Source organism: Lissotriton vulgaris, chromosome 6, assembly GCF_964263255.1.
Source record: "Lissotriton vulgaris chromosome 6, aLisVul1.2, whole genome shotgun sequence".
Classification (NCBI taxonomy): domain Eukaryota; kingdom Metazoa; phylum Chordata; class Amphibia; order Caudata; family Salamandridae; genus Lissotriton; species Lissotriton vulgaris.
The window spans coordinates 736,572,781-736,598,713 of NC_141694.1; the positions used below are offsets into that span (position 1 = coordinate 736,572,781).

At 45.2% G+C, this 25,933-nt stretch overlaps 1 protein-coding gene across 1 annotated transcript in view; it reads left to right on the forward strand.

Moving 5' to 3' along the window:
• TBC1D32 (TBC1 domain family member 32) overlaps window positions 1-25,460 on the forward strand; it is a 959,368-nt gene extending 933,908 nt beyond the window's left edge. The window contains exon 34 of the mRNA XM_086926728.1: window positions 24,966-25,460. Coding sequence (XP_086782854.1) covers window positions 24,966-25,082 — 117 coding nt within the window. The 3' untranslated portion in view covers window positions 25,083-25,460. The remainder of the gene's footprint in view (window positions 1-24,965) is intronic.
• Window positions 25,461-25,933: the final 473 nt, after the last annotated feature.

Genomic DNA, 25,933 nt, shown 5'->3' on the forward strand with positions numbered 1-25,933 from the left:
TTACCGATTCGGTATTTATGAATCGGTAAATCCAATGTAGGTAAAAATTCAGTAAAAAATACCGAATCGGTAGGATTCGGTATTTACCGAATTGGTATTTACTGATTCAGTATTTGTCATTCATTCCTATGGGCCTGTAGGCTCATAGGAATGAATGTCAATTACCGAATCGGTAATTACCGATTCGGTAAATACCGAAAAATTCAAGGGTGGCAGGGTGTCACTTTGACACCCTGTTGCACCCCTGATTAGGGCATGTGTGCCACATGGCACAGGTGTACATGCACAGATTTGCATATACACAGGTATTCGTTATTTACCACCAACTAATAGCTGGTGGTAAATAACAAATCCTTAAAGCCCTGTGGCACTGTTTACAGTGCCACCTACATCTTAAAATGCAGATTCGGTAATTTACCGAATCGGTAAATTAACCGATTCGGTAAAATTACCGATTCGGTAAAATTACCGAATTGGTAAAAATTACTGAATCTGTATTTTCTTATGCCCCTACATCTCAGTATCCAAATACCGGTCGGTAACGGCCGAAAATCTGTATTTTCGGCCGTTACCTACCGGTATTCGAATACCTACATCTGGCCCCAAGTGATTTGCACAGATTCACAGGATTTTGATCTGAAGCTTGAGCACCGATCCCCAGCTCCTGAGTCTGCAACTGTGACTGCTGCCCCACATCCTGTCACTCTAGGGATCCATGTTGGAGTCTCCCTTTGTTCGCCTCAAGGTGCTGCTCTTACATTAGGGGACTTATTACTGTTTCTGTGCAGGTAACGTCACCAGGCACAGGTAAGTATTATAAAGATTATTTTCATTATATTTGATCTAAAAGAGTCGGCTCTAGTGACTCCATGTGTAAACAGATTTGTAAGAGGTTCTATTCTAGCAAACCTATGCTTGTATTTGTTGAGGTAACTGCTCCAGTGGACCCATTTTAGGTAAGAGGGTGAGGTCCTGCTTCAGCGAATCCATGTATGCCCAATATGAGATCCTACTTCAGCAGTTCCATTTGGGTTTGTGCAGGACATTCTAGAGATTGTACAGAGTGTTTGTTGGAGGGCCGAGGTAATGGCACCGCATGCACATTTTGGTTGTGGTCTGGTTGCTAGTTAACGCGTGAGGGCTTATCGGCATGACCCACTACTGTTACCTAGGATCAATAAAGAAGCATAAAGTGCTTCCTTAGTTAAAACAGAAGCGTGGGCTCAGGCATTTATAGCAGTGTGACTGTGTGCAAGTACAGAGCAGCACAAGAAATGCGGGAGGAAAAGAGGCCCAATGTTGAGAAGGACATTGCTGGCAGAGAGTATTCACCTGAAGTTGTCCCTTCTATATTAGCTAATCAAACAAGCATTTGCGATGCAAAAGGTCTTGCATTAAGTAAAGGTTTGAGCTATTGGTGTTGCAAATGATAATGTTTGTAAGATTTTTTTTGTCAAAAAAAATCCCAGCAGTAGCATTAGTAATAAAATAAAATACACGAAGCAGGGAAAGGGTGCAGTACCACAGGCTGTTACTAGGTGGCCCTGTGGAGATTTAAAGGAACCTCTATTAGCCACGTAAGGTACTAGATCCTTAATGCAATTATAAAGAGAACGATTGCAGCAGAGCATACATTTCCATTTGTTTTTATTGAAAGTGAGATTTTTGTTAGCTTGCATTTAAAAACATGCACCAGTGCAGAAGGGCAGTGTTCTCCAGCAAAATCTGCACAATCTACATCTGTATCCACACAGATTGAATGGTGTCAGCTGTCTGAGTTGCATCTGCCTCTTGAATTGGTACGTATCATCCTTGCCCCTTCCCAAAAAATTAATTTATGAAGGGTGTGGGGACAAATTTGTGGCCTGGTGTGGCATTTACTATGCTGACCCTTTAAAAGCAAAGCTTTCGGTCTCATTTTGTATGTTTTATCTTTTGGCCCAGTATGGTATTTGTCGGACCTCCTATGTTTGCTGGACCCACTGTTCATATGTAAAGCACCTGTTGTGAAGTGTCTCTTAAAGGTCTGGTTCATAAGTTTCCACCCAAGCCTTAAGTGATGCCGCACTGGGACCTTAATTTGGTTTTTATTTTCATTATGTGTAACCCATTTGAACTGATACACAGCTGCCCTTTGTGCCTATTAACTCTCAAAACAGTCTTTACCAATAACTTCAGCTTGTTGCATGCGTGGACTACAAGCTCTATCTGTTCATCCACCATACTCCACCTTTTTCCTACACCTACTGGTACTGAAAACTATGGTGGCTTTGCTCCTGAAGTTTGTGACGCCTTTTCATGTAAGACAACTCTTCACCCATCCATCATTCTTTGCTCCACTCACCCCTCAAAAGAGGAGGAGAGGCATCACCACTAGGAACCCAAAAAGCTTTGAGCTTTAACATTGATCGTACCAAGTACCATCTGGTTTACGAGCAGCTCTTTGTGGGGTTTGATTGTCAAAGAAGGGTAAGACGGTGCAAAAAAGGGCCTTAGATAGATCATCCTCTGTATTAAGATCTGCTATTCATTGGCCAAGAAGCAGTTCCTGGAAGGCCTGAGGTCTCATTTGACCAGAGTCAAGGCTGCCACCATTGTTTTGGTATGCTGAATGCCTGTTCTAGATTTTTGTTACACTGCAACGTGCGCGTCAATCCACAGGTTCCTTCCCTGATAGCCAGTGGCGGGAAGGGCTCTTTAGCCATTTGGTCCTGCAGGGTATTTTGGTTTGAGCCATTCCACAGACCAACCACTTTGGGAGGCACTGCTTTGGTATCTATTTACAAGGTGAGGATTCTTGATTAGGTGCACTCATCAGTAGAACAGTTTACTTTCTATCTAGCCACAGATTCCTCATTCCCCTCCTACCTCCCTGCTCCGTAGAATGGGCTCTTTTCTTCATCTATAAAACATACCCAATTTAGAGATCTCTTTGCCTTGGAAAAGGTTCGAATTTAGAGATCTGTACACTTTCACATCTGATTACTTTTCAAGTTTCATGTTCCAGGGAGCAGATTGAGTCAAGAAAAAAACTGACATCAGTGCCCAGGGGTGGAGCTTATGTATGGCTCAGACTGATATTCCGGGGTAGGACAGAGTCTGCATGGAGCTACAGGATGCCACCTGCTGGCACTCTGGAGCAAGACTAAGAACATTTTCCAGATCCAGTCTGGTGCCTGTGGGTATACACCCAGTGAGGAATCTGTAGTTAGGTAAAGAATCCACCGAAAAGAGCGTTACTGAAGGTAAGAAAATTGTTTGTCCAACGTCTTGTATTCCTTGTTATCCTCTGAACAACAGGGGCTGGTATTGACTGCTGTTAAGGAGTAGTTGGCTTCCCTGTATGCCTTCATGAACCTTCCTGACCATCACTGGTTAGATTCCCACAAGTGACACTTTTCATGGAAAGTCTGCTTTACTTGTTTCATCCAACTCCATTTACTATTCCTCAGTGAAGTTTAAATGTTAGGATATCTTTCCCAATGGCATCCCCATTCAAGGCAAAGCCTGGTTCTGCTTCTTTCCTTGAAGACAGTTATGTTGGTGGTAATAACTTCTTCTAACAGAGACAGAAAACCTCATACCCATTCAGTTCATCCACCTTTCACAATTTTCTACACAGAAAAGTTAGTTCTCCACACGTGCCCATCTTTCATTCCCAAAGTGGTATTTGCCATTCATTTGGCTAATCTGTACTCTTCTATCTTTCTTCTTGTCTCCTCATCCAACTTCAAAGAGGGAACTGTGGGTTAGAATGGACCCATCATGTGTGGTATCACATGATATTGACTACTTGCAATAGGGCAGAGTGGATGATTAGCTCTTTGTGAGCTTCATCAGAACATAAAAGGGCAAGGCCACGATCAAACATGCCATTTTGTTTTGGACTATCCTCTGTATCATCATTTACTGTGCCCTAGCCTTAAAGGATCCCCCAGAGGATATTCCTGCCTTTCTGCTGTGGCCAAGGTTGTCTCCAGAGGCTTCCTGGTTGCCAAACATTGGTCTGGCATCTACATGGTCATTCATCCATACTCTTACGAAACAATGATATCTCAGGCAAGCAGTGATGGGTCCTTTGCCCAAGCTGTGCTGCATGACTTCCTTGAATAACTTCAGAAAAGGGGGTGGTGATGAACAGAGTGTCTGAATTGAGCAGACCACTCTTACCCAGTCCAAAGATCAGGGCTTGATCCATCACCGTTATTTATCTCACTGCCCCATCCCAGCTCAGAACCTGGCTATATGCAAATCAGTCTGTCCCTGGCCCAGTGCATCATGGGAACAGGGCAGACTAAACTACCAAGCCAATTCTTCACCAGAAAGGAAACAAGCTACCGGGGACCGGTTTCTGGCATTTCAGCCGTCTTCGGCCCGGCTTGCTTGAATCCTGATGGAGCAGTGAGAAAGGGACTCATGTCTGAGTATACCCTGCCACACCTATAGTGGCCAACATCGATTTAGAAAAGGGGGTGGTGATGAACAGAGTGTCTGAATTGAGCAGACCACTCTTACCCAGTCCAAAGATCAGGGCTTGATCCATCACCGTTATTTATCTCACTGCCCCATCCCAGCTCAGAACCTGGCTATATACAAATCAGTCTGTCCCTGGCCCAGTGCATCATGGGAACAGGGCAGACTAAACTACCAAGCCAATTCTTCACCAGAAAGGAAACAAGCTACCGGGGACCGGTTTCTGGCATTTCAGCCGTCTTCGGCCCGGCTTGCTTGAATCCTGATGGAGCAGTGAGAAAGGGACTCATGTCTGAGTATACCCTGCCACACCTATAGTGGCCAAAATCGATTCAGAAAAGGGGGTGGTGATGAACAGAGTGTCTGAATTGAGCAGACCACTCTTACCCAGTCCAAAGATCAGGGCTTGATCCATCACCGTTATTTATCTCACTGCCCCATCCCAGCTCAGAACCTGGCTATATGCAAATCAGTCTGTCCCTGGCCCAGTGCATCATGGAAACAGGGCAGACTAAACTACCAAGCCAATTCTTCACCAGAAAGGAAACAAGCTACCGGGGACCGGTTTCTGGCATTTCAGCCGTCTTCGGCCCGGCTTGCTTGAATCCTGATGGAGCAGTGAGAAAGGGACTCATGTCTGAGTATACCCTGCCACACCTATAGTGGCCAAAATCGATTCAGAAAAGGGGGTGGTGATGAACAGAGTGTCTGAATTGAGCAGACCACTCTTACCCAGTCCAAAGATCAGGGCTTGATCCATCACCGTTATTTATCTCACTGCCCCATCCCAGCTCAGAACCTGGCTATATGCAAATCAGTCTGTCCCTGGCCCAGTGCATCATGGGAACAGGGCAGACTAAACTACCAAGCCAATTCTTCACCAGAAAGTAAACAAGCTACCGGGGACCGGTTTCTGGCATTTCAGCCGTCTTCGGCCCGGCTTGCTTGAATCCTGATGGAGCAGTGAGAAAGGGACTCATGTCTGAGTATACCCTGCCACACCTATAGTGGCCAAAATCGATTCAGAAAAGGGGGTGGTGATGAACAGAGTGTCTGAATTGAGCAGACCACTCTTACCCAGTCCAAAGATCAGGGCTTGATCCATCACCGTTATTTATCTCACTGCCCCATCCCAGCTCAGAACCTGGCTATATGCAAATCAGTCTGTCCCTGGCCCAGTGCATCATGGGAACAGGGCAGACTAAACTACCAAGCCAATTCTTCACCAGAAAGGAAACAAGCTACCGGGGACCGGTTTCTGGCATTTCAGCCGTCTTCGGCCCGGCTTGCTTGAATCCTGATGGAGCAGTGAGAAAGGGACTCATGTCTGAGTATACCCTGCCACACCTATAGTGGCCAAAATCGATTCAGAAAAGGGGGTGGTGATGAACAGAGTGTCTGAATTGAGCAGACCACTCTTACCCAGTCCAAAGATCAGGGCTTGATCCATCACCGTTATTTATCTCACTGCCCCATCCCAGCTCAGAACCTGGCTATATGCAAATCAGTCTGTCCCTGGCCCAGTGCATCATGGGAACAGGGCAGACTAAACTACCAAGCCAATTCTTCACCAGAAAGGAAACAAGCTACCGGGGACCGGTTTCTGGCATTTCAGCCGTCTTCGGCCCGGCTTGCTTGAATCCTGATGGAGCAGTGAGAAAGGGACTCATGTCTGAGTATACCCTGCCACACCTATAGTGGCCAAAATCGATTCAGAAAAGGGGGTGGTGATGAACAGAGTGTCTGAATTGAGCAGACCACTCTTACCCAGTCCAAAGATCAGGGCTTGATCCATCACCGTTATTTATTTCACTACCCCATCCCAGCTCAGAACCTGGCTATATGCAAATCAGTCTGTCCCTGGCCCAGTGCATCATGGGAACAGGGCAGACTAAACTACCAAGCCAATTCTTCACCAGAAAGGAAACAAGCTACCGGGGACCGGTTTCTGGCATTTCAGCCGTCTTCGGCCCGGCTTGCTTGAATCCTGATGGAGCAGTGAGAAAGGGACTCATGTCTGAGTATACCCTGCCACACCTATAGTGGCCAAAATCGATTCAGAAAAGGGGGTGGTGATGAACAGAGTGTCTGAATTGAGCAGACCACTCTTACCCAGTCCAAAGATCAGGGCTTGATCCATCACCGTTATTTATCTCACTGCCCCATCCCAGCTCAGAACCTGGCTATATGCAAATCAGTCTGTCCCTGGCCCAGTGCATCATGGGAACAGGGCAGACTAAACTACCAAGCCAATTCTTCACCAGAAAGGAAACAAGCTACCGGGGACCGGTTTCTGGCATTTCAGCCGTCTTCGGCCCGGCTTGCTTGAGTCCTGATGGAGCAGTGAGAAAGGGACTCATGTCTGAGTATACCCTGCCACACCTATAGTGGCCAAAATCGATTCAGAAAAGGGGGTGGTGATGACTGTAATGCCAGAAACCGTTCCCCGGGAGCTTGTTTCCTTCCCAGTGTAAGAATTGGCTTTTGTAGTTTGGTTTGCCCTGTTCCCATCATGCACTGGGACAGGAACAGACTAATTTGCATACAGCCAGGTTCTGAAACTGGGATGGTGCAGTGAGCTAAAAAACGGTGTTGGATCTAGCCCTGATCTCTTGACTGGGTGAGAGCTTTCTGCTTAATTCAGAGACTCTGTCCCTCACCACCCCTTGTTGTAAATATTTTTGTCCACCCTAAGCGTGGAAGGGTATTCTCAGATGTGAGACCCTTGCTCATTGCACCATCAGGATTCAAGCAAACCGGGCCGAAGACGGCTGTAATGCCAGAAACCGGTCCCCGGGAGCTTGTTTCCTTCCCAGTGTAAGAATTGGCTTTTGTAGTTTGGTTTGCCCTGTTCCCATCATGCACTGGGACAGGAACAGACTAATTTGCATACAGCCAGGTTCTGAAACTGGGATGGTGCAGTGAGCTAAAAAACGGTGTTGGATCTAGCCCTGATCTCTTGACTGGGTGAGAGCTTTCTGCTTAATTCAGAGACTCTGTCCCTCACCACCCCTTGTTGTAAATATTCCTTGAATAACTGGCACTACTCAGTCATATTGCCCAGAGAGGTATTGCTTTGGGACTCATTCATAAAGTGGAAATTCTACAGGAAGATTTATCCATCAGAAGAAGTTACTTACTTTTAGTAACAATATTTCCGGTAGATACATAACCATACTGCAGATTCCACATTGTTGTCTCTCCTCCTATGTTAGTAATTGTGTGGATTAATAAGATGCTACGGTAATCAGACATATTATGTGCTATATTTGTCACTCTCCTTGATGCTCTCTTCTTTCTTCTCCTCAAGCCTTGATGGGTCACCTAAACAGTTTCAGGAACTGATATCAGTGTGCCATTTGACACCTAATAAACTTCAGTGTTGTCAACTCTGGAGGCGAAGTTGCAGCTAAAGAGCTTATGCCTCCTGCCAGTACTAGAGAGATATTCCTTGGGGAGGTTTCCAGATCAGTCTGCAGCCTTGTACAATAGGTAGTAAAGTGAGAAAGCTGCAGGACGATTGTGTCGAGAAGCAATATTATTTCCGAAGGTAAGTATGTTTTGTCACTTATAAGGGACACAGTAGGCAGAAGGGATCTATCTTCTGAAGAATATCCATTTAGCAAGTTATGAGTGGCCTGTAGTGTGCATTGAAAGAGTTCTAGCTATAGGGAGACCTGCTGCATAGAACCTTAACAGGGGACCAGAAGCGTGTAGGAGAGGCCAGGAGTGGCTTTAAGCATTAATAAGAAATTGGGATTTGGTCATTTTCCTGATTCCTGACTCTTGAGGATTGGTACAAGGTATTAAAGTCTTCCTGAGGAAATTCTATATTTGCCATGTATTCAAGGCTACAGTGGTAACACTTATAAATATATTTGACCCAATGGAGACAATGTTGGCGTCAATCTCCCACCCTGCCCTGCTGAGGGAAACCGAGAACCAGAAATGTGACTAAATCCAGAAGTACAACTTGAAATTAGGGCGAGTGAAGAACCCACTCTGACACTAAAGCATGGGGCGAGTGAAGAGCCCATTCCGACATTGTGGAAGAGATATGGAGCAGCGGCCAGGGTGCCTGACTCCGGACCACAGGGTCACAGTTCAGTCCCCGGCACTGGCGGCAGGTTAGACCAGCACCATGTGACTCTGGGCAATAGCTTGCTTAATCTTCCCAACGGCCCCCAGCGCCGGGACACCTCTTTGGAGGTAGCTGTCCGCTTTACAAATGCTGGTATTTCATTTTATTTCAAGGGATGTACTCGTAATGCAGTCCTGCCAAGGATCACGCAACTGACGTGACACTAACGCATTTCAGTGTGGTACTCCGCATTACCGCACCCAAATGCATTGTCACGCATATGCTGTGTGGTAGTTGTCACAGAAAGCAATTAATAAAACTTAAAATCTGTGGCTTGCCCGTGACTTCGGCGCGCTGCTCCAGCAGGCTTGAGGCTCTCAGCTGAGCTAAGTACAGTGTATCATAGTGCTTTCAATCCCGTGGCACGCTCTCACTGTCAGCAGAACGTCATCGCGGTGGACGTCACGTCGCTTCCTACTACTGGAGCGCATGCGGCTCGATAGTTTATCATGGCCGGAGGGAGGGCTGCCTATAATCATGGATGGAGGGACTGAGCACAGGATAATACCGTGTCCAGAGCGCCACAAATAACTGTGGCCTGAGCGCTACAAATAGTCACGGCTGGAGCGCTACAGATACTCATGGCAACTGTGGCCTGACTGAGCGCTAAATAAACACGGCCGGAGCTCTAAATATATTCATGGCACCCGGCCGTGACGCTAGCGGCGCTTCCTGTATTAGCTCGCACAGGCCTGGGCTGCTGTGTGCCAGGGGCGGATTGGCAAGGCGGGCATTCGAGCATGGGCCGAAGGGCCAGTGCCTCAGTGCCCTCTGTGGGCCCTTTTTTTCCTCCCCTGTCCCAGTCCACAGAGAGTGGACTAGGAAAGGGGAGAAAAAAAAAACGGCCCACAGAGTGCACAGAGACAGACAGAGAAAATTAAAGCAGCCTCGCTGTGCGGCCGGACAGCGATTGTCAGCTGTGGCCTCTCCTTCACCCCTGCCCTGCCAAGCCAAGCAATCAAGCTGAGGCTGGGCTGGGGAGGGGTGATTGTTTGCAAGAATCGGCCTCCCTGGGGGGCAGGTGTTTCTCAGGCTTTGAGCCATTTTCACCTCGGCCCCCCTGGGGCCCATGCAGACCAGAAACGGTGTTACTCTTAGCACCTCGCCCACAGCCCTTCACATTCAGGGCATAGTGGACGAGGAAGAATGGGTCTTGCTGTGGGGGCAAGGTGATGTTTGGAATTTTTTTATTTTATTTATTTATTTATGCGATTTTATATAGCGCGGACTTTACCCGAAGGTGTCAGAGCGCTTCACACAAGGAACAGCAATAATACATGAGGAGAAAAATTACAAGTGGACAAATTACAAAAGCAAACGTTAAGTTACATGAATCAAAAGTGACAATAGTGAGCAACCAAAATACATGAGGTAGCAATCGGTACATTACAGGAGGAAAAAGTGATATGTGTGCAGGTATCAAAAGCGTACAAAGTACAAGTAGAGGTATAATACTGCAATAAATGGCAGACACTCCAGCACAAGAACAAACGTTACGTAGGCAATGGTGGTACTTGTGCAAGTATCTAAAGCAAACAAAAGTGAGAGGTAGCATACAGTGTGATACCAGAGAAAAGTGACGTGTGCAAGTTACAAAAGGGTACCATACACAGGTACAAGGGTAATACTACAGTAAATGGTAAACACTCAAACTGCCAGAACACACTGGCTTCACCTCATTCTCCCCCTGGCTACCTGGGATGACCCAGAAAGCTGTGTTTTGTGCTCCCCTGCCAGGACATTTTCCCGAGGACTGGAGGGCTGATTAATTTACTAATTGCAGGGGCCTTACCTCTGTTCATGTGCTCCTGAGCTGAAGGTCCGGGGAGGGCTAAGTAGGTTAGTAATAGCAGGGGCTTTGCTGCTTTTCAGGTGCTCCTGTGCTGGAGGGCTGGAATAATTTTGTGACAGTAAGGGGCCTTGTTATTTTTCTTTGGTTGCTCAGCATGTAGGCCATTGGCACCTTGGCCCTGTGTCCTGTGCAAGAACAGTATCCTCCCACTTTAATTCCTTGTCTGTGCAAATAGTGTTTCATAAAAGGGCACGCCCCTTGAATGTGGGCCACGCCCCTTAAATATGGGCCACGCCTCTTGAATGTGGGCCACTTTTTTCGTCAGTGCCCGGGCCGAATTGTGATCCCAATCCGACCCTGCTGTGTGCTGCACTATTTTACCCAATTTCTGAGTTTAATATTTTACGGGGGCTGAAGACTGGATGGCCCCGCCCGGGACTCACAGGATCGAGTCAGGACAGTACAGCGGCCTGGACCCCTCACCCGGCTTTCACTGGAGGCAGGACTGGGGGCCGACTGGAATTGCCACGGACCGCGGTGGCTACAGCCTGCCTTCAGCCAGCTGTAGGCCAGAGTCTACCTGCAATTAAGTGCGCAGGGCCTGCATTAATTGAAGAAGTTATAGGAGCCCGGAACCAATATGCTGCCTCTAAAGGTGTCCAGGGGTCTCAAGCAGCCATTTGACTGGCATTACCAGGATGATGATAAGATCACTTTCTTGATATTTTGACGTTGATAGTGTGAGATGTACTAACCTCCAACTTTGCGAGGGAAAGGTTGATGTTTTTTCCTGAATAGAGGTCCCAAGTACAGTACTGTTTCTGAAATTCATTTAATGCAAGATCTGTATTAAGTTTACAATCCTGAAGCACAGTAGCACTAAAAATCGTAACCTGCATTAGAGTCCTTTAGCAATATCATTTGAAAAGTAATTCTTGTTAAATACATGCACAAGAAGCTATTTAAAACAGAGCCCATTATATTTTATCACCAAGCATCAGTCCACAGACCAGCAGGTACCTGAACTCACTGTCTCTCGAGTGCTGTTCTCTTTGATTCTTTCTCTGTGAATGACTTTCTGGCAGACTGCTTTTACCTGTTTATTTGCTATAGTATATATGAGATGTTTCCCATCTTTTCAATGCTTGATTTTGCTCGTAAATAGGTGTCACTCATAGTCGTTAAAATGTCACTCATAATTACACTGAAATTATGAAAATGTCACACATGCCAATCTGGAACCTTGGCAGCTATGGTATTGCAACACTGCGAGGCTTTGAGCTAACCTCGGCTGCTTTGAATGTACAAAATACAGCTTTTTTGTTCTCTTTTGTTTTTGCATTTATCACTGTAGCAGGGTTTCCGTTCTCCCACAGAACTGTGCACAGAGATCTAGAACCTGAGTGAGTTAGGGTGACCCACAACTCACCTTTGTTTCAGAAATCCCCTTACCAAGCTAGCTACAGTGTCTCATCGGTAGTAATAACTTACCAATGACTTAGACAATCCAGAACTTAGAGTACCTCTGGTATCGTGGAACACATGAACACTCTTTCGTTATATTATCATTCCAAACCGAAACTGGGAGGCAAAGAATACACGTGCAAGTTTGAAATGTTTATTTTTCAATGCAGCATTCTCAAACGCAGTATCTTGTATATATCAATATACATATTATAAAAATCAGAGTCAGCAGCATAGTCACTAATCCATAGTAAGCAAAAGGTGATAGCATTTTATGATGCAAAAATCTATAGAATTCTGTATCACCAATATTTCGCGCACCCTAATTAGCATATTATATTATATCTATGAAGGTCTCATCTGGGTTCTTAGCAGGGCGGACCCATACCTCTAATTCTCAGTAGGAGGAGATCACATCAACAGCTACCAGCTCTCAGCATGCTCAGCATCAAGTGTGTTGATTCATTCCCTGTAACTGTATCTTAAACCCACGTAGAGCCAAATGTTGGCACAAACATTATTTGTGTTATGACTAACGTGGTGCGAGGATCAGGCCTTCAGCAACCTTGTGTTAGGGTATTCTGAGAGTGTGCAGTTCTCAGTGTGCAGACAGTTGTACCAAGTGTACCAAGCACGACTGATACCAGGGCAATAACATATTATTCTCAAATAAATCCCATCTTTCGTCTAGGTTGAAAGCTACAATAACAATTAGGTGTCGTGTGCAAACCGAAGCAGAAAGAAAATATGGCGTTTAAACATTTAATAGGCACATGCTAACTTAACACAATATATAGAAACGTAGTAACCATATGACACCCCCCCAATGATCCGAGGACGGTTAAAAGAGAACAAATATAAGCCAATACTCTATGAGAGGCAAGACATGAAAGCAGAGTTCAATGATATTGAGCCAAGCTAAATGTATGTAAATGTATGTAAAATTTAAAAACACAAAAATGTATGTATGAATGCCTATAGTGGCCACACAAAATATAAAAAGTCGAAATGGAGGCCTACTTTCAGTTAATAGGCCTAGAACATATGAAAAATCGTATTGAAAAAGGCACCATTCAGAATTATTAAAAAGTCACGTGCCATAATGATGGAAGTCTTCAGAGTCACTCATCGTTGAATGAATATGCAAAATAGGTAGCTACAGCTTCCAACATGAAATCACTGCCATCATCCGAAAACAGTTCAGCCATCCAATTAAGCAATGGGAAAGAACATACGTGCTCCTCCAACACCGATTCCTCTAGCAACATCAGAGGACAACTCAGTGGGTTCTCGAGAACGCTCTGTGCCAGAAAGTCATGTGCCGCTGCGAATATGTCCCACTGACCCATTAGTCCATGCATCGCTGCCACAGCCATAACCCTTTCGCCAGAACAGACCAACTCGTGAGCCACTACGGGGTTCATCAGCTGATCAAAGTTGACGTCAGGAGAAGTCGGTAAACAGAGACACAAATAAATGGCCCAGTCGAAATTACAGTTCAGGCAATGAAACACAGGCTGGACACATGTGAAATAGGAAAATCTGAAGGATAATCCAAAAGCCGTGCTTAAGGTCGCAAGCGGCAAGGCGCCATAATAATCAAGCATCTGGTTGCGAAACTGCATCAGTAGGGGCTGAGCGTTTCCTTGCGCAGGATGGGCATCCATGTTTTATAAAATAAAATATCACCAGAACGCCTGCAGCCAAAGCCAACAAAACAGGAAATCCGCCAAACAGGCTAGCAAATATAGAATGAAAGAACGCAGGGATAATACCAAATACTTTTTCAAATGTAGTCACGAGACCACTGCTAACCATTTTAAAAAAATGAGCCAGGCTCGTTGTGGAGGAGGCATTGAAGATTTGATGAACCAGCTCGCAGAAATGAAACGGCAAATCAGTACTTAAAAGTGCTTGTACTTCTGTGCGTGTGTTTGCTATGTGAAGGACATAAGTTTCGCGGGCAGAGCTCAGGGCCACCTGCTTTTGAGACAATAGGGCTCTTATACGGCCTAAACCATTGAACTCAGCTCTCAAGGTTGGTATTCTTGGCCAAATTAAAACTTCTGAATTCCTATGCGTGGGTGGATACAACACATTCTTGCAGCAAACCACCCTTTCTGACACGGTAACCACATAAGCGATACCAGCCTCTAACCCACAACAAAACTCGTTATTCAAAAGTAAATAACTTCCGTTGGACAACAAAGTGAACGTGGGAACTATTGCAGGAACTGGTGTCCCTTTCAAAACACAGGCCAAATTAGGTTTGTCCTGATTACAAGAACCATGCAACTGGATGTGTCTGCATATTAGTGAGCGGTCAGGCGACTGTGTACATTCTTCACCATTCAGATTCACTTCATTTCCCTCCTTTAGGCATCTGTAAGTGTATGGTAAAGACCATGTCTCATGGAGGAAAGCGCTGCCTAATGGTTCATATCGCCCAATGGCTATATATTTCATACAATTTGTAAATTTGTACAAAGCAAAAGGTAATGTTATAACACCATGGATAAGCCATGTCGCAGCAGTCACCTCAGCCACAGAAAATGGCAGGGATTCTAATTTTTCAATATGTAACATAGAAAACGTTGCATCTCTCATTGATATCATGCGCTGTTTCTCAGTTAGATTAAATGGGGCAAATAGTGATGAGACGTTCATAAAATTCCATGTCACTCGACCAGACTTAAGAGTCTGTAGTGTCCAAGCAAACTGCATCACAGAACGTAATTGATTCTGACCATGGTATAACACGGACACTTCATCATGTACAATGTCAACAACAGAAGACACAATATTGTTTAACGTGTAAATTCGGGAAGAAAGCGTGTTAATGCTGTTATCAACAACTGCCAGCACCTTCTCTAAATTTGCTTGATCAATAGCTCTCAGGCGTTTAGCAGCCTCAACCTGGGTAACTTTCCAAATTTCATTGTAAATCACATATAGCCATCGTTTAGATCTACCTTTAGCTGGGCCTTTTATAAAATCGTTCAAATCCACATTATCATTTAATATAGACAGATGTAGTTTAACTGCAGCTAATGTGGAATGTTGTAACCAATTCTGACACAGCTTGCCCACAGAATAAGTCGTGACAGTATAGTCTTCTTCAAAACGGGGATCGAGTCTGACTTTTGTGAACCCCTTAGCCAAACCCAGAAAACGGCGTTGGCAAGAATCAGCACTCCTATGCCACACCAGCCAACCCTTGGAATCCAAACTGGAAACGTTAAAGGACGAATTGTGTAAAAGAGTTTGCAACTCCTGAATGGACAAATCAGTAAAATTACCCCAACCTGTATATTCCTCTAAATCTGGGATGGTCGGTGTATTCAATTTTTTAGAAGTAGCCAATCCAAAGCATGTTGTTTGGAGAATGGATGAATTTAAAAACAACATGTGATTCGGGATGAGACATGCACGGTGCAAAGCCTCAGTGCCTTGTACCTGCCAATCTTTGGTACCCCAAACCGATTTAAGGTCAATAGTTCCTTTCCAAAACTCGTAGCCATCTACAGCCAACCTGTCTAGAAAGGACTTCGAATACAGCAATTTTGTATCGGTAAGTCTAACTTTGGACATGGACTTTTGTGTCATTTTAAAATAAAATGACTCGGATTAGATTGATTAAAGTCTGTAAAATAGGTGTATTTTTTCAGAAACGTATTGGAACTGCCCCCAAATGGAGTAGGGCAATGTTCCCATTGTGTATAATTTACAGCAACCCTCCTGGAATTTGTCTTATGTAAAAAATGATTTCCATAGTGTTGAAAACAAAACAAATCACCATAATTAATAGAATCTGTGTACAGATCCTCAGCATCGAAGGCAGCATAATACTTTAAATCAGAGAATAATGCTTCTACGGCCTGAATATCCCAATCATCAGAACGTATATTCTGTTTAATTACATCTCCCATGTTTACTCTAAGCACATTTGGAACATTAATCACTTCAGTGGGCCCATGTATCTGAAACCTAACCGCATCCCACACAATCCCATCAAGGACAGGCCAAGCAGTAATGTTAACTGTATTTAAGTTTCGTTTCAGTCTGTGCGCCGAATGTGAAAAGGAAAGAGGGGCCAATGTTCCATTAAGGTACCGAATTCCTGTTCTTTCTTTAACGTAGTGACCATCAATCAGGCGGAAAAAATAAAACACAAAACCAATTGACATAAAAAGATAGAATGAAAATAGGATCAACCAAATGTATGTCCAAGGCGGAATTAAAAAATGTTTTTTAAACAACGTGGCATATTTTTGCAATGTTTGTGGGTTTCTTTGAAGTTTCCGAAACAGAGTCAAAAGAGAATCTGGACTGGCCTGCCAAACGGGTCTGTAAATCAGGCATCGATAAATCAGCAGGATAAGTGTAGTTTAGCTCATCAATGTTAGTATCAGGAATAGTATTTAATAAAGGACTGGATATGGCAGGCATCTCGAGGGACACCTCCTGTTCTGCACCAGATGTAATAGCCAGCACAGAGTGCCTCACCATGGAAGGACAGGATACAGCCGGTGTCATGCTATGAAGAATCGGCCACCCTGTGTGTCTTGACATTGTCAATAGAAATAAATCTGTTTTCCTTACGACCTGGAAGTGGTGGTAAAATGACTGTTCTTGTGCCCTTCACTCCAAGAACTCGAACCGGTGCTCGATATGAGGGACCAAACTCTTTCTTGTTATCGATCTTCTCTCGAACCAGTTCTCCAACTTGGGGTAGCCAGCCAACTACCGGGATCTGCAGCGCATCATCCGATGTGGAGGGCAAATGTTCCTTTGCAAGACTGTCTCTGGTCTTTTGTAGATTCTGTAAAACATTGCAATGTTCATCTACGTCAAAGGCCGTGGCCTGGGCCTTGCTGTCGAGCCCATCGAGGTCAGGTACATACATCTTGATACCATAGAGCATTTCGTATGGGGTCCGCCCACCCAGAGACCTTCTAGGGAGATTATTAAGCGCACGCTGCACGCCTATGAGGTGGGCTAACCAGTTTCTGCCAGTGCCTATAACTCGAGCTGTCAAAGATTGCTTTAAGTCTCGGTTCATTCGTTCAACTACACTATTACCCTCAGGTCTGTAGGGACTCGAAAATTTGACTTGGACCCCCATCGAAACCATAGCATCCTTATACGCCTTAGAGGCAAAAGCCGGACCCTGATCCGAATGGAAGGTACCACAGGCAAAAATTCCCACAAAGACTCGCAAATCCTTAATGACAGTACGTGAATCAGCGCTTCGATGTGGCCATACCCATACAAAGCGTGTGCATGAATCAACTGCTACTAAGATGTACTTATACGCAGTATCAGAAGAAAATGGACCACAGTGATCCAAATAAACGCATCCAAGTGGTTTATTCGAGATGTACAACTGTGTCTGAGGCGGACGCGCAGCAGTTGAAGGCTTAATCTGCTGGCAAATGTCACATTGAAGGACATAATCGCGCGTCTGTTTATACAGTCCCCGCCACCAGAACCTCTGTTGTAGCTGAGTTACAGTGGCTGAGACGCCCGCATGCGCAGACGCCACACCTTCATGCGCCGCTGTAATCAAAGCAGCTCTGCGATCCGAGTTGGGAACTAGACGTTCTCCAACTTCAGGGATTTTCACATAAGGAACCTTATCGGGACTTAAGTGGTATGTGTATTTAGAAGGGAACCCCGCAGGATATTTACTTCCCTTCTCCCTTGCAGCAACTGCTGCCAAGATGTCATCATCTATTTTGCTTTTGGACCTCGTGACCGCTGCAACTAAGTTTTTTGATACCGCTGACTTCGCTGCTTCATCAGCAAGCGAGTTGCCAACAGCGTGGACCCCCACGCGCTGATGACCGAGAGTATGAATCACAAACACGAGTGGCAGCTTCTCTTTCAGTTCCGCCACTCGGACCCAGAACATTTTATGTTTTATTGTGCTACCTTTGGAATCGCGAAATTCATTTTGAATCCAAAAGAACAAGTTCTCATTGTAAGACTGGACACAGTAGTAAGAATCACTTACAATCAAAGTCATCACACTAGGATCTGCGTACTCCAATGCAAGCATCAGTGCACGAAGCTCTGCTAATTGTGCGGTGCAGTCCCCAGGCGTCTGCGTATGCACGACACTGGACTTGAACTCATCGTTCACCATGGCCCCGACCACAATGGCGCATGCCGAAACGTAGGCATGTTTAGAGCCATGCGCAACCTGCGCCGAACCATCAATGTAAATGATGCAATGGAAATCCTCCAACGGTCGCATTGCTAATGGAGCAGGATGAACAAATTCATACTGTAAATACTCCTGCGACCGTAAAGTGGCGTCAAAAATAAACGTGACATCCTGGGACGTCAAGGATGCAGCCCATTGAATCCACCGAGGGTGCAAAGCTTTGGCATTAGGTACACTGGCTTTCGTAACCGCCTCTAAGGCAGGACACGGGGTAACAACCAACATGCGCTTTCCTTGTGACAGGGCACGTTCCTTAAGAATTGCCATCTGCACTGCCGTTAAAACTTTCTCTACAGTGGAAAACCGCAATTCAGCCGAAGTGTACAAGTGTGACTTGTAAGCAATAGGTACTGTGTCTCCTTCATTAAAAGTCAGGTACGTGAAACCCACCGCCCCAGGGATAATTCTTATCACCAGGTTGGTTTGGTTATCACGAGTCTGTAAGTATTCAGAAGCGAGCAAATCAGCCTGCAAAGACTGCAGAATGGCCGAATGCTCAGGCAGCCAGCATGATTTGGAAAAAGATGGTTGTATCAAAGCATACAAAGGCTTGATACGCTGGGCATATTCCGGAATGTATGTCCTCCCGAAATTCAGAAAGCCCAGTAGAGATTGTAATTTTTTCAGTGTTGTCGGAGAGCGCAACTGTGCGCATTTCTCCAGGAAGTGGGGTGCTAAACCCTTCCCTTCGTAGTTAAGTTCGTAACCTAGAAACAACACTGTGTACTCTGCAATGTGCGATTTTGCAAAGTTAAACTTGTAACCTATGTCAGCAAAGTTACAAATTATGCTATTTACCCGACACAGATGCTCCCAAAGATCGTCGTCTGTGAGATAAATGTCATCCACATACGAACAAGCAACTGGGTCGAAGCTCTCCAGAAGAGAGACAATGCATGCGGAAAATACTCCAGGACTGTTCTTGTAGCCCATTGGGAGTCGCCTAAACATTTATTTGCACACCGCCGCATGTAAAACTGGTCCATTGGGAACTTAGACCGTCTAATCTATGGGCATAAAAACCATTGGAAATGTCAAGCGTGGTTTTGAACCGTTTACGCTCAAGACTATTCACTAACGCAGAGCCATGAGTATTCTGTACTGCGCAGTTACGGCAATGCGAGTTCAAATGCCTATAATCCAAAACCAAACGATATGAGCCGTCCGGCTTGTTCACAGTAAAAAGGGGGTTATTCATCGGTGACACACACGTTTCAATTACACCTTGATATTCCAATTGTTCAAGGATAGCCGCGACTGAAGCTTTTGCTTCACGCCGTATGGGATATTGAGGTTGAGGCTGTGGCTGAGACCGTAAAGGAATCTCGTGGCTTGGTGACAATTTATCCCAGCCACATTGATTGCGGTACACAGCCGGCGCAAGCGCCAGAGCCCACTCTTCTGCAAAATGCAGCGCTTCCACTCTCGGCACAGTGTGCGCAAAGCTGGGTAGGATTACCTCCTCCCCTCGCGGAGCTGCGAGAACAAAAGGTGGGGGCCAGTCAGCCTCCGAAAGCAAAATGTCATACGTAGACGAGAGATTTTCCCAAAATACCCCTTTTACAGTTCGCTGCATGTCACCTTCAATTAACAGGACAATTTCAAAAAGACGTTCAGGGGGAGCAACATGCGTATCAGCAGTTTCAATCACAACATAAGAATCAGTCGCTGTCACCTTCAACAGTGGACGGAGGGCCTCTCTCACTATGGTAATCTCTGCTGCGCTGTCCAGCAAGGTCAGAGCCCACGTCAGATTCCGAAGCCGCGTTCTCACTATCTGGGGCATAACGATGCGCGGTCAGGGCAGCGACTTTCTTCGTGGCAAACTGTGGTCTCTTGGGCGTAGAGCCTTCCTGCTGATCTCCACCCGCACGCGGGCGGGGCTGACCACGTCCTTGCTGGCCACCCCGGCCCCTGCCGCCCCCTCCACCACCGGTTGACGGAGCCGATGAGTCCTGAAAGGAACGAGGAGAGCGTTGGTCAGAAGCCTGAAACCTCTCAGGCGATTTAATCATCGCGCGGTCGCGCAATTCATAAACACGATCCGACTGCGCAGGCAACGGAGACGCAGGAGCAGAAACCTGTGTTTGTTGTTGTTGTTGCTTACCCTGAGTCTGCTTTTTAGGCCAATTTTGTTTCTTGGACTTTTGTTGACCACTAGTTTCCGATGTCTGACTCTGGGGCTGCTTTTTCTCTTTATCAGGAAAAGCTTTAACCCCCATTGCATTGCGGCCAACCATTTTGTACGCAGCTACAATTATCCTTGCTAACCGTCGGGGTCGTTCGGCCTCGGGAACCAACGCTAATGCGTTAGCAACTTGAAAGTTCACTGCATCCCCCTTGACATTCGCAAGGATCAGATCGCAAACCACATCAAAGGAGCCACACAGGCGCATACCCAATTCAACAGCCGACTCTGGTCCGTGTTCGTCTTGAACACGTTTAAGGACCCCACCTAGATTGGTCACAGACGGGGAGGCATAGCACCTCGCATAGACCGCTGCAAAAGTCTTGCCCCAGGTCTCACAGTCAACAAGTTCAGGAGCCAAATCTTTCAGCAAACTTAGTGTAAGAATCCGGTGCTTATCACCCGGACTCGTGTTGGGAAACACAGCTTCCAGCTGGCCGAATTTCTCAGCAAGCCAGAACGGAAAATCATCCTTGTCCTGGGGCTTTTTACCCATCACGGAATTAACCATGACCGGATTGATTTTCAGACCAGCATGTTCTGCACGAAGCTGTGCGCCCCTAGGGGCCGCGTCCTGAACATTACGGCTAGTGTAATGAACAAGCGCTCTAATCACTTCCACCGCGACTTCATGAAGCCGCCTCAGATCAGCCACGTTACAAGTGGCACGTCGGGGGTGAGGAGTAAATCCAGCCAAAGCGGGCCAAGGAGTGCCCGGAATGGACAATGGACCTAACCTCGGAGCGGTTAAAGCGTGCGGTAGGGCGCCACCAAACCAAACTCCATGCTGCCAAGCATCAATAGGAACTTCCAGTGCCCTGTACGGAGCGTACGCAACCGGTACATCCGAAGCAGTGTATGAGTGGAACACACCAGAATTAGCGTCCACTGCCGGAAATGTCACCCACGAATAAAACAGTTCGTACGGGTAAGCATGTTCCGCACTCACTACCAGAACCACAGCCAAGCCTTCCAGAGGACCATCATACATCCGCAAATGGTCACGCACCGCAATGCGACTATGCTGCGGGATGTCCACGGCTTGAGCCATGACAGCACAGGAAAGTGAAAATACAAAGAATACTTTGTAGCACAACTGGGTAGTAATTCAAAGAAACCGTTTTAGATAGATTCAAGCTTGAAAATGACCTATTTCAAAAATAGGTAGGTTTTTCCGACACTGCCGTTTTCCGGAAACGGGAATGTAGGCGTTAAGGTTTGAATGATATACTACTCGAGTGTCATGATATAAGGCCAATCAACGTATGGCCCCATGTAGCAGGGTTTCCGTTCTCCCACAGAACTGTGCACAGAGATCTAGAACCTGAGTGAGTTAGGGTGACCCACAACTCACCTTTGTTTCAGAAATCCCCTTACCAAGCTAGCTACAGTGTCTCATCGGTAGTAATAACTTACCAATGACTTAGACAATCCAGAACATGAACTTAGAGTACCTCAGGTATCGTGGAACACATGAACACTCTTTCGTTATATTATCATTCCAAACCGAAACTGGGAGGCAAAGAATACACGTGCAAGTTTGAAATGTTTATTTTTCAATGCAGCATTTTCAAATGCAGTATCTTGTATAATATCAATATACATATTATAAAAATCAGAGTCAGCAGCATAGTCACTAATCCATAGTAAGCAAAAGGTGATAGCATTTTATGATGCAAAAATCTATAGAATTCTGTATCACCTATATTTCGCGCACCCTAATTAGCATATTATATTATATCTATGAAGGTCTCATCTGGGTTCTTAGCAGGGCGGACCCATACCTCTAATTCTCAGTAGGAGGAGATCACATCAACAGCTACCAGCTCTCAGCATGCTCAGCATCAAGTGTGTTGATTCATTCCCTGTAACTGTATCTTAAACCCACGTAGAGCCAAATGTTGGCACAAACATTATTTGTGTTATGACTAACGTGGTGCGAGGATCAGGCCTTCAGCAACCTTGTGTTAGGTTATTCTGAGAGTGTGCAGTTCTCAGTGTGCAGACAGTTGTACCAAGTGTACCAAGCACGACTGATACCAGGGCAATAACATATTATTCTTAAATAAATCCCATCTTTCGTCTAGGTTGAAAGCTACAATAACAATTAGGTGTCGTGTGCAAACCGAAGCAGAAAGAAAATATGGCGTTTAAACATTTAATAAGCACATGCTAACTTAACACAATATATAGAAACGTAGTAACCATATGACATCACATTTAGGATTGCTCTGTGCAACAAATTATGTATTTCACAGAAATTAAAATAATACACAAGTGTATGTAATTTGGAATTGATAATGTAAAATTTTTCTGGCTGAGGGAGACTTCGGCCCTCCGAGACTTTCGCCCCTGGGATCGCACTAGGATCTCGGTTCTTGGGGACGTTTGGGTCGGGGACCATATCGGGCCTTCACGGATTTGCAACAGCGCTACTCCCTCCCTGCCTCCCAGTTTTACAAGTACCTGCAGCTGCGGCATGCCCTCCAGACACACATTACCTCTCTCACCTCCCTCCCTGAATTCAGTCCCCTTGAGGCCCAGGTGAGACCCTTCCCGACTTGTGCAAGATGTGACCACGCTCCGGCTGATTTTTATCATATGGTCTGGCAGTGCCCAGCCATCACAGCATTATGAGCGCAAGTAGAGCTTGAGCTTACACAGACCCTGGGGTGGGTCGTTCCCCATGACCGGGTGCGTCTGCTTTTAGGTGTGTTTGATTGCCTGGACGGCTCTCTGGCCAATAAACGATTCCTGGGAACAGCTTTTGTGGTTGCAAAACGTGACATTGCAGCGCTTTGATCACAGGTTAGACCCCCTACCTTACGGAAGTGGAGATGGGGGGGTGGACTGGTGTGGGACCCAGGAGCAACCCCTCTTTGAGGCCCGGCGTTACCCTGAATTGTTTGGAAAGATCTGGGGTAAATGGTTTAATCTTCTGTCCTGATTCCTGGCTGTTTCACATGTATTGTGCAAAGATATGGGTCCCACTGCACTCTCTTGTTGTCCACAAATTTCAATAAATGGAAAATAATTGTGAAATACTTCGGGTGCTCAGAGTGATCACCTCCTAGTCCATGAGGTGCAGCATCAAAATGAAATGGAGAGCATTACGCCGTGTAAGGGCAAACACTGAGCACACCAGTGGCGTCTTAGCGCGTAAGTAAAGTAATTCAAAGATAAGTTGAATCAATGAGTAGTTCAAGAATCCAGGGGCATATTACCAAGGGCCCTTATCGCCGCTTTAGCAGGACTTTTTCCCGCTAAAGCGGCAATAATTTTATCTCCCAATTACCAAGCTGTCGCTAACACCAGTTAGCGACAGCTTGTAGGCGATAGCGAGCATTTTGGGGCCTGCTTTGCATGTCTGCGATATTTATCGCTAATAACATGCAAAGTGGGCGTGCCAAAATGTTAGCGACTGAAAACAGTCGCTAACATCGCTATCGCCTATGATCAACACAGGCGTAGCTTTGGAAATATTCGCGCTAAGCGCGAATATCTCCAAAAGCTAACGCCTGCCCTGACCAGTGCTTAGCCATGTTATCCAATGGGAGGTGGATAACATGGCTAAGAGCATTGTCACGCTAATGTGTGAATATCGCTGTATTGACAGCGATATTCACGCACTTCGCCTGATTTTTATCGCTTTTGAGATAAACCTTGCTAATAGCAAGTTATCTCAGCGATAAAAACAGGTGAAGGGCGGCGATAAAAATATTATCGCTAACCCTACTTAGAGATAAATATCGCTGTAGGTTAGTAATATGCCCCTTAGTTCTTTATTATGTAGCATATTTCTGAGGAATCATCATCATATTTCATCATATGATTGGGTATCCTTGGGTTGACTTAGGTCAGTTGTGTAGGTTTCCAAAATAATTAAACATTCACAAACAGTGAGCTTTATCCCCTATGCATTTCGTGCATAGCACTTCATCAGGGGCAGTCTGTAGGAAGAGTACAAAAAACATGGGTCTATCGCGGATCTGCGAATAAGGGGTATGCATAGCACGTATAGTCAAACTGAAAAAAGGGTGAAAACAACCGTGACGAATTATGGAAGTGCAAAATTGAAGAGCTTACTGCTGTGACACGCTGCGTGTTATATAAGTAAACCTTAGTGAAGGTGGAAATAATCAAATGGAGTTTGTTAGTCAGGTAAAAAATTGTGACCGTGCGTATTTTCTTTAATTATAATATTATTTGAGTGCATCTACAAATACTATGTCCTGGAAAATCCTGAAAGTGTTGTTAAATGTTGTAAATTGAGCGTTAAAGTTGAGGACTCATCTTAATTCGGGGTGGAGCTCGAACATCGCTCCGAGGTTTTGGCGCTGAAAGTTCAACAATGACGTATTACTTCAACAACAAAGCATGGCATGCGACGGAGGGAAATGAATGGTGTCTTCCAAACCACCTTCAGCTATTTTTCTGACAATTAATACCTGTAGAGTGTAGATGGATCAATACAGACTATTGCATTTGATTCCCAGATGATTTGATTTTTATGGCCTGTGAATTCCAAAGATATTCATTCAGGTAAGGTTTTTGTCACCATGTGTTCTAAAGAGCAAACTGAAAAAAACCGGTGTTTACGATATGTTGGAAGTAAATGCATGCTAACGGGTTGAAGACAGCGCCATAATCAAGTAATGGTTCTTTTCTCTCTTCACAGGAGGAATCATTTTCTGGATTTCGAGTGAGTGATTACTTGGAATACATGGAAAGTCTCGAGCGCACTCACCGCCCCATGCTGCTGAAGGACATGAGTAATATTCGGCCGAAGAGCTGATTGATGGGACAAGCACACATTCCACGTTTCTTCCGAGGTTTTGAGGCCAAGAGACTTTTTTCATCTTCCAAAATGGAAATTAGTTTCTTTTTCTAACAGCAAAAAAAGCTTTATTTCTACAAGTGTAAATAATGTAAAATTCTTAATTAATGATTTTTGACGTTATTAACCTGCGCTTAAGTGACAAATGGAGTTGTCTGCATCTGATGTTGGAGAAAACAAATCGTGTTTTATCGCCCTTGGATTCAAGCAGGTTACTTGCGAACATTCCGTTAGTATTATATTGTTGATGCCGTCAGTTGTTCCTGTTGAAGGTTTCAATGTACATGCACTTTATTGTGGTATTATGGCAAATAAATCCAAGTGGAATCTGCTTATAAGGCAAGACTGCGCGTTTTCATTCCTATTCCTGGAAGGAGAGGGAAGTCTGACCTTTTATTTATGCTACAATAAAAATCGTAACGAGATCGGAATAATGTAATTTCAGATTTATAACATTCAAGGGATTCTCTAATTATGCATCTGATTCTAGTTACGCTTTTAAACAGTTATTTAATACTTGATAAGTAGACATTTAGTTTCGCCATTTTATTTGTTGAGCATCAGTTCTAATAATCTTAGTTGGCAAATTCCACTAAGGCTAACTACCTGGTGTGCAGGGAATGGGTCCTTTGATGAAGCTTGGTCACCTTTTATCCCAAGCCTACCCTGCCGGACAGCAGAGCCTATGAAAGTGACACAATTTCCCAGACATCACCTCAAGACATTCTCTGCTCTGTGGCTGCTGGTAACCTGCAACATTTTTCAGGGCGTGCTTTTCCTCTCCACTGATTCACATCCTGGGCCTTGCT